Here is a 15,894-nt window from a genome sequence, read left to right as displayed (position 1 = left end):
TAAAACTGAAGTTATGTGCTCTATCTTCCTGGTTTTAGTGAGAACACGAGCAGGAGTTCTCAATAAACTGTGACCCAATTACTCGAAATCAGTGTAAAATGGTTTTAGTAGACTGAAGAGATGAGGTACGCTCATTTTTAGTTCATTTTGACCCATTTTATTATTTTTTAGGCAATTTTATATTTAAAAAATATATTTCCTATTTTCTCTTCACCTCTCCATAGGTTATCGTGATGAAAGGGTTTGAGTGTTGAAGTGACTCTAGGAGTTATGCTGTCAGGGGCTTCATACCCTTTGTAGGGTCACCCAATGCTAGAGGTCCTAGGTGATGAACCAGACAAAGAGCAGCCCAAAGACCCTTTATGAAGAGCACAATCAATGGATACAGTGTCCCCTCACCTGGACGCGGGTCACCAGGGCACCTCTTTGAAATGCCTTGTTGTTGAAATGTGATATATAAATAAAATTTTATTAGATTTTTTGATTTGGGGGTTTTCTGTCCGAGGTCACATTTTGCGCAACCAGGGTTTTGAAGGGATCCATTTTGGTGGCCTTGAGATCACGCCTCTGCTTTTGGCAGATGATGTGGCCCTTCTGGTTTCATCAGGTCATGATCTACAGCTTTACTGGAGCAGTAGTAAAGCTGTAGATGTGTGAAGCGGCCAGGAGGAGGATCAGTACCTACAGATTCAAGTCCATGGTCTTGAGCTCGAAAAGGGTAGAGTGCCTTATTTCTGTCAGGGAAGATTGTCCTGACCCAAGTGGAGGAGTTTAAGCATCTTAGGATCTTGTTCATTGTTGGAGTTCATTTATTTCTGTCTCTGTTCACCACCCATGTCCGTTAACCAGTTTCAGGACCCGACCAGAGCCACTTATTGTAAATGACCTTGAGAAATAATGAGATTTGGTTACATATAAAAATAAGCTTTAATGCTAAAAAATGATAAAATTTCACAATCCATGCATATCATCCAAATGGAACATCATGCTTCTTAGGTTACATTCATCGTCCAGCTCTGGGGCCAAGTGACAAGAAGCCAAGTGAGGCAAAGATTGTAGCAAGTTTAGCTTTTTATTCATCTTTGCAATCTGGACCCTCCCTAAAGGGTACTCTAATCAGTTTCAGTTTGTTTACATATGACTGCCAGCAATCACGTGGTTATGTATGCTGCAGCGTGTTAAGCAGATGAAAGAGGCTAAAAGTGATGGAGGAAAATACAGAATCCATAACATCAAGAATGAGGGGGAAAATGGAACAGGAGATCAATAGACGGATTGGCGCAGTGTCTGCAGTAAAGTGGGCGCTGGACCAGTCTGTCGTGGTGAAGAGACAGCTGGATCAAAAAGTAAAGGTCTCTATTTGCCAGTCGATCTACGTCCCTACCTTCATCTATGGCATAGGTTTAAAGGTCTTGACTGAAAGAACAAGATCACAAACACAAGCAGCCAAAATTATTTTTTACATACGTTGTCTGGGCTCTCCCTTAGTGATAGGATGAGAAGCTCAGTCATCCAGGAGGGACTCAGAGTAGAGCTGCTGATTTTTCACTTCGAGAGGAGCCAGCTGAGGTGGGTCAGCCATCAGATTAGAATGCCTCCTTGACGCCTCCCTAGTGAGGTCTTTTGGACACCTACCAGGAGGAGGCCCACAGGAAGACCCAGGACATGCTGGAGGGACTATGTCTCTCGGCTGGCCTGGGAACGCCTTGGGATCCCCCTGGAGGAGCTGGAAGAAGTGGCTGGGAGAGGGAAGTCTGGGCCTCTGCTGACCCAGCAACCTGACTGTGGACAAGGGGAAGATGATTGATTGATTGATTGATTGATTGATTGATTGATTGATTGATTGATTGATTGATTGATTGATTGATTGATTGATTGATTTTTCTTCAATAGCTTATGGGTCATGAGACCCATGAGTTAATTGGGTCTTATTAACTCAAAATTAATGTGAACTTATACTACCACCTAGATAGGTGGTGCACTCATTTTTATTCCATTTATCCCTTTTTATTGCTTGTCAGTGGGTCACATGAAATTTAAGCTATTAAACACCAATCATATTTTTTAATTTGTAGATTTAAATTATGTAAAAAATTTTAAAAAGATCTAAAATGGTTGAAAAAATGATGGTGCCTGCCTCATCTCTAATGATTTGTAAAACAATTTCAAAGTGGTTTTGAACAAATAGGACACGTCTTGGAAGCTATTACAAAAACATACTAAATTTTGGCAAAATTTAGTATTGGTTTGTTTTGGAGCAATGTGTGTGTGTGGGGGGGGGGATGGTGAACTCTGGATGACCTAAAAAATAATTTTTAATATCTCAGAAACCAAAACTGCACAAACGAACATTTTAACGGCACAAACCTGCACAAACGGAGCACTAACCATTCAGACTATTTGCTGAATTTTTTTGACGTGGGTGTGGTGTCAGCTTCACACAGCTGCGGAAGCTGCAAGAAGACGCCGGAGGAACCGTATCTGATGGGGAAACGCGGATTGACGTAACACCGGAACCGCAAGCAAGTGCATATAACTCGAGTTGCTGCAGCTGGTCCGTAGGATGGAGATCTGCTCCGTTAGATGAACTTCTTTTTAATTGTTCTAAATACTCAAACAACAATGGTGCTTCTTTTACTCTTGAGTGTCTGCGTCTTGACTTATACTGGACAAACGTTTGGTGATAAAAACGGTAAGAAAAAACGGAGTAGCTGATAGACCGTTAAGACTAGAAGTAGTGGTCACGTCTGTCGTGTCGCGTCTGGTTTTATCTGTGTTAAAAGACACATTATTAAACAGAGATTTAATAAAATGCATCGTCCTCCACAGTTGAAGTCCTGTTATAAGATATAGATGTTTTTTCTGTTTCTATCTATACTGGATGTATACCGCTGCATGTATTTTTAAAAAGAAATCGTGGGTGCTGCGTCATTTGGCCTGCATCAAAGGATTTGAGTTTTTGTGTAAGTACTTATAGTGTTGAGCTTCCAACAGTACAGGTAATTCATCAGTGAGAATTTACAGAAGCCTATCGTTTGCGTATTGTATGAATTATGTTTTAAAAAATTATTAATTCATATATTTACATTTTCTTTACTGTTATTTTTCATATTTACAAATAGTTTGGAAAGCCAAAAAATATAACACTGAATACACAGGAAAAATGATGAAAGTATTATAGCACTGTAACGCTACCTAGTAACATTTGTTTTAGGATCCTCGGTTGTTTCAGTTTGTTTTGGGTTTCTATTTTTACTTTAGTTTCTTCTAGTGATTCTAGTTATGTTTATTTCTTGTGTCTAGTCCTTTAATTGCTCAAGTTTTAATATGTTTCTTTGTCTAGTTATTTCGTTTCGTAGTTCGTAGTATGCTCTCCCTCGCCCCATGTTCTTCTTTCTCTCTCACCCCTGTCTATCTTTTTCTCTCTCCCCTCATACTTGCGACCTGTTAACTGATCAGCTCAAGCCTTGTTCAAGCATTCACTCTCACCTCACCTTTTTCATTCACTCTTCGCTGGTTCTTTCTGGTACTTTCCTGTTTTATCCTGTTTACTCCCCGTACCATAAGTTTTATTGAGTAACTCCATTTGATAAAATTCCTCATAAATATTGATTTATTGTAGTGCCTCTCAAAACACGTTGTGTTATTATAACTTAAGTTGCCTTATATACTAAAACTAAAAATCTGGCTGCAGTGTAAACACGGCCTATGTGTTCCTTTAAATGAGCAATCAAAGCTTTAGTTCCCTCATTCTGGCGTTCACAGTACCATAAGGCTGCAGTACCAGTGTGGCGGTAAAGCGCCTTTGTAGCGGCATATCCAGAAAACACCTGTTTACAACTAACTTCAACACATTTAAAAGTAGGCTACAACAAAGTTCATTGTGATGCAGTCTGCATGCAATGAAAAACATAATCTTTCAAGAGCTAAACCGATTCTCCACTGCTGTGGTGTTGCTATATTGAAATAGTGAAAATGAGCATACATCAGTCATAGCTCAGTTTCAGCTCTCCCTTTAATTTATCGGTCTCTTCTTGACAAACAGCATATTTTGTCACATACGTAGTCAGAGCTCCCCCTTCTGTCCTTTTTATGTAATAACAGAAATAGAATGGATATTTAAAAGCTACACACCGTGTTTTTATAAGCAAAATATATCCAAAGGAGAAGTAAAATATGCTGTAATAAAAGTCACAAAGCAAAGGGAAGCTGATAAATCACACCTTTTGACCGTTATAAGCTTTACAAAATGTTTCCGTTAAAGAAAACACTGAAAGAGTGCTTTACGGTAGTAAATATTTTTTTATGAGAAACAATGTACAAATGACTGTTTTAAAATATTCTAAAATTATTTTCTAGTTTACTTTATTTTTCCTGTCACAATTTTACTGTTTAACACCATTAAATATATGGATTTTTTTTCACTGTGTATGTCTGATACACTCAATAGTCATCTATGTACTGAAATTTTGAGGTGCATTCAGTGAAAAGAAAAGGTCTATGAGAGTTTTGGGGTTCTCCTGTGCGACTTAACACTTAGTCAGACTGAACTTTTCAATCTCACAAACTGTTGTCTTGGTCTGGTCATTGATCTAGAGTAAACAATTATTGAGGGCTCCAGCTGTCATCTAGAGTTTCTATCTGTCTGGATAATGTTAAATTCATCATAGAAATAAAAAAGATCCTCACAGTGCTGCCTGCTCTGTCCAGCTGACAGTGGATTTATGGAATCAGGCTTCATGATGGTGCTTCAAACTCTACATAAATAAGCAATTTACTGCAAATAGTAGGCAGGATCTTCATAATGTGGGGTCTGAAAGCAACATATTTGTTGTTATTAATGGGAGGCGTTTGCTTATATGAGGCCATGCCAGCAATAAACGTTTCAGTATAGTTTGTACTGTGTTGTTATTGTTTTTCAAAAAGTATATAAAACCTGCACTTTCTGTAAAGGATAGGTAACCCTTTCTTTTGCAATCCGCAGAAAATTTTGGTTATTTTCTCTGACTTTGATTGATCTACAGGTGGAAAGCTTGCATGTTACCTGTTTTTTTTACTTTACAAGATTTCCAAAGAACAGTACCACAGTACAGTAACTTTCCTCTCTTGCTCTCAGTGGCGGATGCTTTTATCCCTCTTAATTGGGAACTGAGAGGTATTGCTGAGACTTGAGAGAAGATTGAAATTTTAAATATCCTCGACCTGCGTCTGAATTGTCATTCACATTTTCCTAGATCACACCATCATATCGGACTTTTTGCCTGGAACACTGGCAAAAAGTCTGATATGATGGATTTTATCCATCATATTGGAAGACAGTTCTCTTAGACAGAAACTATTCAAATAGAATGACATCCATTGCGAGATATAAATCAACATTATTTCATATGTTGGATGTTAAAAAATGTAGGAGCTTTTTTATGATTTTTTTTTTGTATTTTTAGAAACATTATAGGAATATTATGCATTACCTGATATAGCTTCCATATGTATTTAGTCTTAATGAATCCAGATAAATCTACCAACAAACTCAACATTTTTAAAGTTTGATTTGTATGATATGTAAATATCTTGTTCATCTCCCACCTGTTTATCCTGTTAAAATGTGATTTGTTTTCATAGTTCCATGTGTTAATGCAGCAGCAGGCAGTGACGCCATCTTGAACTGTAAGCTCCCTGTCAACACACATCAAATATTCGACTGGAAGAAAACTGATACCTCACCAGCACAGGAGGTGTTTTTATATGAACGTGGCAGTCATTATAACAATGGAAAATCTGGTCAAAATGAACATTTCATAAAGCGTGTTGAGTTTTTTGAAGATCAGCTCCAGTTTGGCAATGCCTCCATACGTATCAAAAACACAAAGCTGACTGACAGTGGAATCTACAGTTGTGAATTTCCAAAGCTTGACCTACCAGAACTGAAGACCTACGTCAAACTTGTTGTTGGTAAGTACAAAACGTTTGGTACAATCTTCAAAGAAAGTTGAACACCACTGCTGACAGCACCTATGGTTATCATTTTTCACTCACAACTAATTAACTCATTTAACAACAATGATTTTCTTTCACATCAGAGATTAGGATCAAATTACTTTCCGTGTTAATTTCTGTTAATAAATAAAGCTATTTGTCATTGTATTAGAAAGCAGTGTGTAGATGGCATTACTTGACTTTATAGTTTAATAAGAAGATTAATTTAAATATGAAAGTTAGTTATCCTAAAATTTTAGGAACATAGAAAAAAGAACATTCTTATGAGAATTTAAATGTTAATAATAATTTATTTAATGCTTAAATGAAATTGATTAAAAGCTTTCTATCACGATAAATCTGAGAGTGTCATAGAAGACTTATTGAAACTTTAATAGAAAGCATTTTTGAAGTTTATCACATAGGTTTTGACAAAACTTATACAGCTCAAAATATGAGCTGCATGATATTAGTAAAAAAATAACTAAAATATTATTTTTGAAGGTTAATATGATAAGAACTGTTGAGATCAAAGTAATGTTCTTAATTTATCTTGTTATCCATAATGTCTCGTCAGTTTTCACCTAAATCTGATGTGAACAACATTTCTGAATTTCTATTTCCCTCTTTATGTTGATGCAAAGATGATATTGCATAAACAAGTGTGTAACATGCCTTCTGCTTTCCCTTCAGAATGTACCAACTTAACCTCTTAGAGCTGAATAGTCATACATATCTGCAGCTTCATTACTGATGGCTTGTGCTTTCTTCAAATTGCGTACCTTATTTTAGAATAAAAATTGTTATAGCTAGTAAAGCAAGCTTGCAAGGGCTTTATGCAATGGTTCAAATTCATCATTAGACTAATGGGCCTAATAGACTTATTTAAATGAATTAGGTCAAATATATTCATATTTTACTCCTTTTAACACTTATTAAAAGCTTGTAAGGTAGTAATAAATTGCAGTAACTTGTCTAATAATGCTCATCAAGTTGAAATTCAGAGAGTAATGTTGCTGTTTGGTTCTCCACCTTTTTACTACATTTTGATTCAGTGAGGGATAGGGGCTGATATTTTAAAAATGTAACACAGAGCCCTACCAGCAGATGGCCACAGCCAAAAAAATAAAGAAAGAAATTAAGTCTCAACACCAACTCGTTCCCTATCCCAAACCAAGCATTCCAGAATGACCCTTTCTGTTATACTTAACTCTGACTATTTTTTTCCACACATTTTATTATGGTTGAATTCTATGTGTTATAAAGGGAAATTAATTTATCATTTATTTTACTTAGTTATAAGTCAAATGCCCCAAAATATTAAACATATTTCAACTTCCATTAACCTTAAATACAATATATTTTTTTGTTGTCGTTGTTGTTGAAAACTGTTATTTGAGGTTGACTTTCAATTTGAATGAACCAGCTATCTATAAAACAAACAAATGTAATTTGTGAAGTGTTGTTCTTTTCTGATTGGCCGACGAAGGTAAAGGTCTGCTAAGTTTGGTAAATATGCTTGATTTCTTTGTTAATCTTTAGCGTAAATCCTTCTAACATTCGAGGAACATTCGCTTTATTGGCGAAATAATTTCTTAACGCCGTTAAATTGTTAATATAAATTTTGTGGATCTCTACATTTGTCCAGTCTACGTTGTCCTGCATTCTGTGGAACCAAAGTCAGTTTGACTTCTGCTTCAGTTTATATGTGACACTTATCGAAATAAAAGAAGACATTGTTTATGTGAAAAGTCTGTGTTTACATACTTTTTAACTACAACAGGATTGTTGGTTTGCAATATTTTAATAGAAAGTCATATCTCCAAGGTGTCTAGTGCGTTTGGAGAAATGCATTTTTGCTTCACAAACGAACCTGTGAGTACACAGCCCATGAATGTAAAAAAAAAACGTTTGTAAATGTTTTTACAATGTTTTTGTTTAAATATTGGGTCGCATACATCCTTCGTGTTTTATGAGGTTAAAGGACAGAACCAACGACCCGGAAATAGAAGACAGTGAGTAATTTTTCAGAATCTTTACCAAATACAAAGCGGAACTATTGTGGAACTAAGTGCATGCAATTGTAGCGTACTATAAATATAGAATGTCAGGGATTTTAAATCGTTCTAAAACAGAAAATATATCATCCTAACCTATTTAAAGTAATGACATAGCTGGGTTTTTTTTTATTCTCGTCCGTTATTGAGAAAATCTGTTTACACAAATATAGCTACCGTAATTTGGTTTTGAAGTTAGATCTATGAATATAGAATTTGGAGAGTATACGTAGCAGGTTAGTAACAGAACATGGGAATTTCATTGAAGTTTAATGTCGACGTAGTAAAATTTAGAGAAAACGATCAGAAAAAAACCAAGAAATTTTGCTGTACTAAATCATGTAGTACGAACATCACGCAATGTAGATTATTAAAATGGATTAATATAATGGATTATTTCTGTTAATCCAGCTTCAAATCTTCATATACTTAAAGTAGTTGGTCGCAAGGGAGTTAAAAAATAAAAATAAAGAATACCGAAAAAAGACGAGAAAAGTGGATCTACAATCTTTGGCTAAAACAGGAGGTGCGGAAACTAACAATGCCAGAGTTTGCAGCGACCGCTTTCTAACGGGATCACATCATTTAAATAGTTTTCTTCAGATATTTTGATTGGACAGTTAGTTTGAAAGACAAGCATTCATTTGAACCATGTTTTGATGGGGTTTCTGTAGATTGCTGCAAATGGTTGACCTACATTATGCAGTATGACTCAACATTAACATACAACTCCAGCATGAACATGGGTTTACAGAAGCTAAATAAATTCCTTACAAGTACATCCAAGCACAAAGAAATAATATTAGGTTGTTGTTTACGTTAGCAATAGCATTGCTATCATAGACAAATGACTTAAAATAACAAGTCACTACTCATGCAGGCAGAAACAAGTCGATAGCCATTTAATGCTTCTTTTGATCCAGCCTGAACCAAAATAATTGTATCTTACTTTTCAATATTAAGATAAGGACCAGTAGCTTTAGAGAATAATTCTAAAAGAATTGCAGAAGAAATCTATGAGTTGCCTTTTAAAACCAATGTTATGTCATCAGCAAGTTTACATATTATCCTGATGGTGATAAAAATGCCCTGTAAATTGCTTGATTTTATATGGGGACAAAGCAATTGAGCAACAAGAAGAAAAATGTATAATGAAATTGGACAGCCTTATTTGATGCCTCGTTGCTCATCAAATTTGCCTGACAACCCATGTTTAAAATGGCATGTAAAATTGACTTTTTGAGCTTTTCATCATGTTTTAACGTTTTAAAAGTTTCCAACTTGGGACTTGGCTGTCTTTTCTTGAGACTTGACTGGGGACTTTAGGATAAAGACTTGAGACTTACTTGAGACTTGCAAAACACTGACTTGGTCCCACCTCCTTAAAATTATGACAGTATAATGTGAGACAGATAATCTGTGAAAAATTGATTATCTCTGCCCTATCCCTGTATGGTCCTGCTGTCATTTGAACAAATACACTGCTCAGTGTTGATAGCATGGCGACTGATGACAGCGGATAGTTTTCCTTTAACAGTAGGTTGTTTCTCTGGCATCAGCACATTAAGCAGCGTATATCCAAAGTTAATGGACATTGCCTACAACGCTCTTCCTGGCTTTGATAGGTTGTTTTTGACCAGAAGGTTGTTTTTGACTAGAAGCATTATTCAGATATATTGCAATAGTAATAGTTCATGGGGAGATGGAGGATTTAGATTTTTTTTCACAGATAATCTGTTTTATACTACACTGTTACAACATGGTGAAAGTTTTAACAAATAATAATTGTTAAATTGTAAAGGTTACAGACTAGCTTTAATTATTTACTGTAGCACCAATATGACCATCTGAGCATAGACTAGAGTCAAAGTTACCAATTAAAAGCAAAGTTTTTTTTTAGCTTTGGGAGTTAAAGCAAACAGTCAAGGTCCATCATAATGCACCTGCTGATATACACTCATATTCAACAGTTGCAATAAAAAGGAGCTTACTTAGGAGCATAGATTATAGAACTCAGAAAATGGGCCATATATCCCCAGTAAATCATTATTTTTCAGCCATCAGAAAGAGTTTAGAATTTATTTAAACTATAATGAGGCATATGTATACAGTGTATTGAACACAACGCAATTTTTCACAGTAAACATATTTTTAAAGAGGCCATTGACATTACATTTTCACCAGGCCTCATTTCAGAAAGCAGGGTTAACAAGCTCTGAGTTGAAGACATATAATAAACCTTTGACTAAGACCCCTTCTCTGTTGTTCAATCTAGATGCCTACCCACCTCCAGAAAGAGTCTTGCGGTTAAAAACATTCTCCATTTATGGATGGTGGAGTCATTTATACTCATTTGAACCTTCAAAGCAGCAGAACATTTTCTGTACTCTTCCCCAGATTAGTGCCTCTATCTCAGAGGTGTACAAACAAATTATTTGACTTCAGGCTTGACTTGTGCTCTGACATGCTCTGTCAACTGTGGGATCTTAACGAAATCTAGACTTTTTCAAGTCCTGTCCATTTGACAAACTTCTCTCAAATTTAACAGCGGTGGACTCCCAACTAAACCATAGAAACGTCTCAAGGATGATTGGTGGAAAGGGAATGCACTTGAGCTCAATTTTGAACTTGATGTAAATATTTTGTGAAATATTATGCCTAGATGGAGGATGTTATGTGCAAAGTTTGGAGACTAAAAAAAAATCATAAGATCCATTTGAAATAAAAATTTAAAAAAAAGGATACAAGTCACTTTGGCTATAACCTAACAATATATAGGAATAGAGAATTCATAGCTAGAAAGCTGTGAATACGTTCTGTGAATACATGATCAAAAAATTAGGACGTTTTAGTTACCATATTTGTTAACTGAGATGTTTCAAAACAAAAATTATTGTAACAATTTTTAAGCCCCTTCAGTTTCTGTGTTGCTAGTCTTTTGCATGAAAAAGACATATTTAATTTCTAACCTTTTGTTTTTCTTGCTGCATTTGTTTATTTCATGTGTATAGGTACAAAGCCGACTATAAGGATTGTTAAAGATGAAAATGGTGCGAAGCGGGTGGAGTGTAAAGTTCGTGGTCCTTCTACACAACTTAATAATTCTGTAATGGAGTTACAGAATAGTAAGAACATCAATGTTGCTGCTGAAACCCCTAAAAAATATCAGGATGGAAACTACTTTGCCATTAGCCTTGAAGCTGTTGTCACCACGAAAGGCCACTACCACTGTGTTGTGAAACAAGAAGAAAGCTGCTATCAAATTTCTTCAGACGAGACCTTGGTGGATTTGCTTTCTGGTGAGTTTCCTCTCTACAATTTCAATTTTAAAATGAGGTCTGACTGAGTTTTAAACCAATTTTAGTCCAATTTTTTATCTTTATGTTGTATTTGAAAAAATCTTTACTTCAGTAAATTAGTGCCCACGCCTACAGTTTCAATGTTCTTAGAAAGTGTAATCGCTGAGCATGGGAAGCCAATATGGCCTTTCCAACACAGCACACGTACAGTTCATTTGAACCACTAGTTAATTGTAGAGAGACACTTGTTGAATTGCAATGTCTTTTATGATGGTAAGTTTGATGATACGTTTGTGGTGACCTCAGCTCAAAGATAATTTATCTTTTTGACATTTAACAGAAAACAGATACCATGAAAGATCAAAACAGATCTTATAAAAGAAAACAGATCTTTTGAAAGATCAAAACAGATCTTTCAAAAGATCTTTCATAAAATTTGTTATTAAAGATGAAAACAAATCTCATCAGTACATCTAAATTACTTTAAAGATACTGATTTGGTTTGTTTTTTATGTAAATAATTTATATACATTTGAAACCAGATATTTACAAATATCAAATAAAAATGTGCATGCACATTTTTCTCATGGTATGAGGTCAAATCTGTCTTAGCTTAGCTAGAATTATCCAAATGATTTCCTTTTGCTAACATTTTTTAGATTTGTTTTGTAACTTGCTTCAAATTCAAAAGCTTACAAACATTTGCTCAGTATCGGGGATAAGAGACTTTTAAACTGAATGATTTGAGCCAAACACTTTGGATATCCTTCTACAAACTTCTCACAATAGTTTGCTGGAGTTTTGACCCATTCCTCCTCACAGAACTGATGGAACTGAGTTCATTTTGCAGGCTGACTAATTCACACACACACCTTTTCAGATCTTCCCATAACTTCTCCATAGGATTGAGATCAGGGCTTTGCAATAGCCACACTTAAGTGTTCCTGGGTGTTGCTCCTTTGTTTTGTTTGTATTACATGTCCATCTGCTAGGTGGCACTTTTATGCCAGGAGCATATGTTTTTGGGTTTGTATTCTTCTTCTGCTCTGATTATCTGTTCGGGTGACGAACATGGAGGAATAAAGTTGAGCAAATAGACAAGAGAAGTTATTTTTACTGACTAACATTGGTAGCAGAGGATGGTTAGTAACTACAGAGTTGTGCCAATGTTTGAAGAAGGAAAGCCTCACGAAAGCTGGAAGGATGAAGTCAACATTTAGACGATAGTTACAGATTTGGAGAAGAAAAAGCAAGCTCTTTCCGTTGCCTGGCACTGTCTGGAAGAGCGCGGGACATGGCGATGGAAATTCCGGTAGACAATCTAAATGATGACACTGGAATGACCACATTGTTCGCTAAACTAGATTATTTTTTCTTAAAAGAGGAAAAGGACAGGATCTATGAAGCATACTCAAATTTTGATCGGATTATAAAAGAAGTTAACATGTCGATGGCGGACTATATTATTGATTTCGGGCAGTGTTACTCGCACATTAAAAAATACAACATGGAGCTACCTGACGCAGTTTTGGAAACACTTTTTAACACCTTGTAAAGCAAATGTTCAGTTGAACTGCAGCAGTCTGTTGTATTTATAAAGCAGTAAATGTTGACCTCTATTGATTTAAATTTTTTCATTCACAACATAATTACATACTTTTTAGGTATGTAATTAGGTTAAATAAATAATAAATATTAAAGGTTAAAATAAAAAATGGAATTCAGAAAAATAAAAGCTGATAAAGTGGAATTTGGGAAAAAATAAAATGGAATTTGGAAAATTCCAATAAAATGGGGTGCATTTTATCGGGCCCTATGAAAACAGATTTCATAGGGCCCGGTTAAAGTTTATTCTAATTTAACCTCCCTCTTTTTAATTCTCATCAGAAGGTTTTAACAGATTTGTGCATTTGACAGAAACCAGATTGTTTTATATCAAGGGAGAATACATATTTTACATATCAAAACATCAGAAACTTCCTCAGTCAGATTTATACAAATTGTGTAAAAAAATAATCATTTCAGTTTCAGTCATCATTTTTGTAAAAAATTCCTGCTCATCACGCATTTGAGCAGTATGGTTTTGTGGACATGACTCATTGTAGTAATGGCACCTGCAGGAGCATCGTTAGCGTTAGCGGCTAATAGGCAATGTCCAAACTAATAATGTGTATCAATGGAGAAATCCTACAACCACTAAAATCTGACAATGCTCCATTTTTGTTTACAATTTGTGAAGGAGGAAGTTGCGCTGGTCTTCTTTGAAGCTTGGTGTCGATTCCTTCAATAGTTCTTGGAGCAGGGGATTAGTTTGGGTTTTTCAGTTAGTTTGGGTCGTTTGACACAGTGCAGTGTGAATGCAAACCAGAGCAGCTGAAAATGTAACAAATGTTGCAATTTTCGTTCAAGTCTACCTGATGATCAGATGTGAAAACACCCTAAGAAATTTCTCAAACGTGCACGGAAGAATCAAGGTAACATTCCAGGTATGTTTTGATGAGGAAAAAACAGAACAGGATTTTTTTGTGTCAATGGATAACTTCTCATCATAACGTAATTAAGCTCAATACAGCTCATGAAAACCCAAAATCCCTGTCTCAAAAAATTAGCATATCATGAAAAGGTTCTCTGTACGAGCAATGAACCTCATCATCTGAATCAACAAAGTAACTCTAAACACCTACAAAAGATTCCTGAGGCTTTTAAAAACTCCCTGGCTGGTTCATTACTCAAAACCGCAATCATGGGTAAGACTGCTGACCTGACTGCTGTCCAGAAGGTCATCATTGACACCCTCAAGCAAGAGGGTAAGACACATAAAGAAATTTCTGAACGAATAGGCTGTTCCCAGAGTGCTGTATCAAGGCACCTCAGTGGGAAGGAAAAAGTGTGGCAGAAAACGCTGCACAACGAGAAGAGGTGTCCGAACCCTGAGGAAGATTGTGGAGAAGGGACGATTCCAGGCCTTGGGGAAAGCAGTGGACTGAGTCTGGAGTAGAAACATCCAGAGCCACCGTGCACAGGTGTGTGCAGAAAATGGGCTACAGGTGCYGYATTCCCCAGGTCAAGCCACTTTTGAACCAGAAACAGCGGCAGAAGCGCCTGACCTGGGCTACAGAGAAGCAGCACTGGACTGTTGCTCAGTGGTCCAAAGTACTTTTTTTGGATGAAAGCAAATTTTGCATGTCATTCGGAAATCAAGGTRCCAGAGTCTGGAGGAAGACTGGGGAGAAGGAAATGCCAAAAGKCCAKWAGTCCMRTKTCAAGTACCCACAGTCAGTGATGGTCTGGGGAGCCATGTCAGCTGCTGGTGTTGGTCCACTGTGTTTTATCAAGGGCAGGGTCAATGCAGCAGCTATCAGGAGATTTTGGAGCACTTCATGCTTCCATCTGCTGAAAAGCTTTATGGAGATGAAGATTTCATTTTTCAACACAACCTGGCACCTGCTCACAGTGCCAAAACTACTGGTATTACTGACCATGGTGTTACTGTGCTCAATTGGCCTGCCAACTCTCCTGACCTGAACCCCATAGAGAATCTGTGGGATATTGTGAAGAGAAAGTTGAGAGACTAAGATCCAAAACTCTGGATGAGCTTATTAAGGCTGCTATCGAAGCATTCTGGGCCTCCATAACACCTCAGCTGTGCCACAGGCTGATTGCCTCCATGCCACGTCGCATTGAAGGCTGCAAAAGGATTCCTGACCAAGTATTGAGTGCATAACTGAACATAATTATTTAAAGGTTAACTTTTTTGGTATTAAAACACATTTCTTTTATTGGTCAGATGAAATATGCAAATTTTTTGAGACAGGGATTTTGGGTTTTCATGAGCTGTATGCCAAAATCATCAGTATTAAAACAATATAAGACCTGAAATATTTCAGTTGGTGTACAATGAATCTAAAATATATGACAGTTTAATTTTTATCATTACATTATGGAAAATAATGAACTTCATCACAATATGCTAATTTTTTTTAGAAGGACCTGTATTTACATTAAAATTCAAAAAGTCTTTATTTGCTTAAAAATTTTCAAAACTAAACTGGAGGACAAAAGAAGTTCCAAACATACAGTAACAACATACCCATCGGTAAAAGTCTTGTTAAGCCTGTTAATGATATATGGGGTTCTGGATCAGGAAAGAGTGCAGCTTAAAGAGTGCTTTCTGTTTACATACAAACCAGGCCTCTTGTTCCTGTCTGGCAGGATATAGAGGTTCTTGAAGCAATTCAGAAATGATTTCACTGATGCTCTTTCATATTTTAGACCAGATTTATACCTATTTAGCACTAGTCTTCTGGCACCTGAAGAGAAACCAACATTGTGGATTACCTCAACAGCAATTTGTTAGACCCACCCACCAGTGACATGTTGGAGTCCAGCTAAATATATCATCTAATAAGACACCCAAAATGTGATCTCATGGACTCATTGTAAATCAACACTCAGTAGTTATTTTGATATTGTGTGGAAGTTGATGGTTTCTTAGGGGGCGTTTACACGACAAACGATCCAACAAAAACGGCACTTTTGTTCCGTTTTTGTTGGATCGTTTA

At 36.3% G+C, this 15,894-nt stretch overlaps 1 protein-coding gene across 2 annotated transcripts in view; it reads left to right on the top strand.

Moving 5' to 3' along the window:
• Positions 1 to 2,538: 2,538 nt before the first annotated feature.
• Positions 2,539 to 15,894, top strand: part of LOC103464846 (butyrophilin-like protein 3) — a 19,928-nt gene continuing 6,572 nt past the window's right edge. Inside the window, exons 1-5 of one of the 2 annotated variants that reach the window (XM_017304612.1) lie at positions 2,539 to 2,692; positions 5,623 to 5,952; positions 6,670 to 6,680; positions 7,955 to 7,991; positions 11,045 to 11,332. In XM_017304612.1, coding sequence (XP_017160101.1) covers positions 2,584 to 2,692; positions 5,623 to 5,952; positions 6,670 to 6,680; positions 7,955 to 7,991; positions 11,045 to 11,332 — 775 coding nt within the window. In that variant the 5' untranslated portion in view covers positions 2,539 to 2,583. The remainder of the gene's footprint in view (positions 2,693 to 5,622; positions 5,953 to 6,669; positions 6,681 to 7,954; positions 7,992 to 11,044; positions 11,333 to 15,894) is intronic. The other variant, XM_017304613.1, reaches the window with a different exon arrangement.

Source organism: Poecilia reticulata, linkage group LG5, assembly GCF_000633615.1.
Source record: "Poecilia reticulata strain Guanapo linkage group LG5, Guppy_female_1.0+MT, whole genome shotgun sequence".
Classification (NCBI taxonomy): domain Eukaryota; kingdom Metazoa; phylum Chordata; class Actinopteri; order Cyprinodontiformes; family Poeciliidae; genus Poecilia; species Poecilia reticulata.
This window is presented reverse-complemented; position numbering and strand designations above follow the sequence as displayed.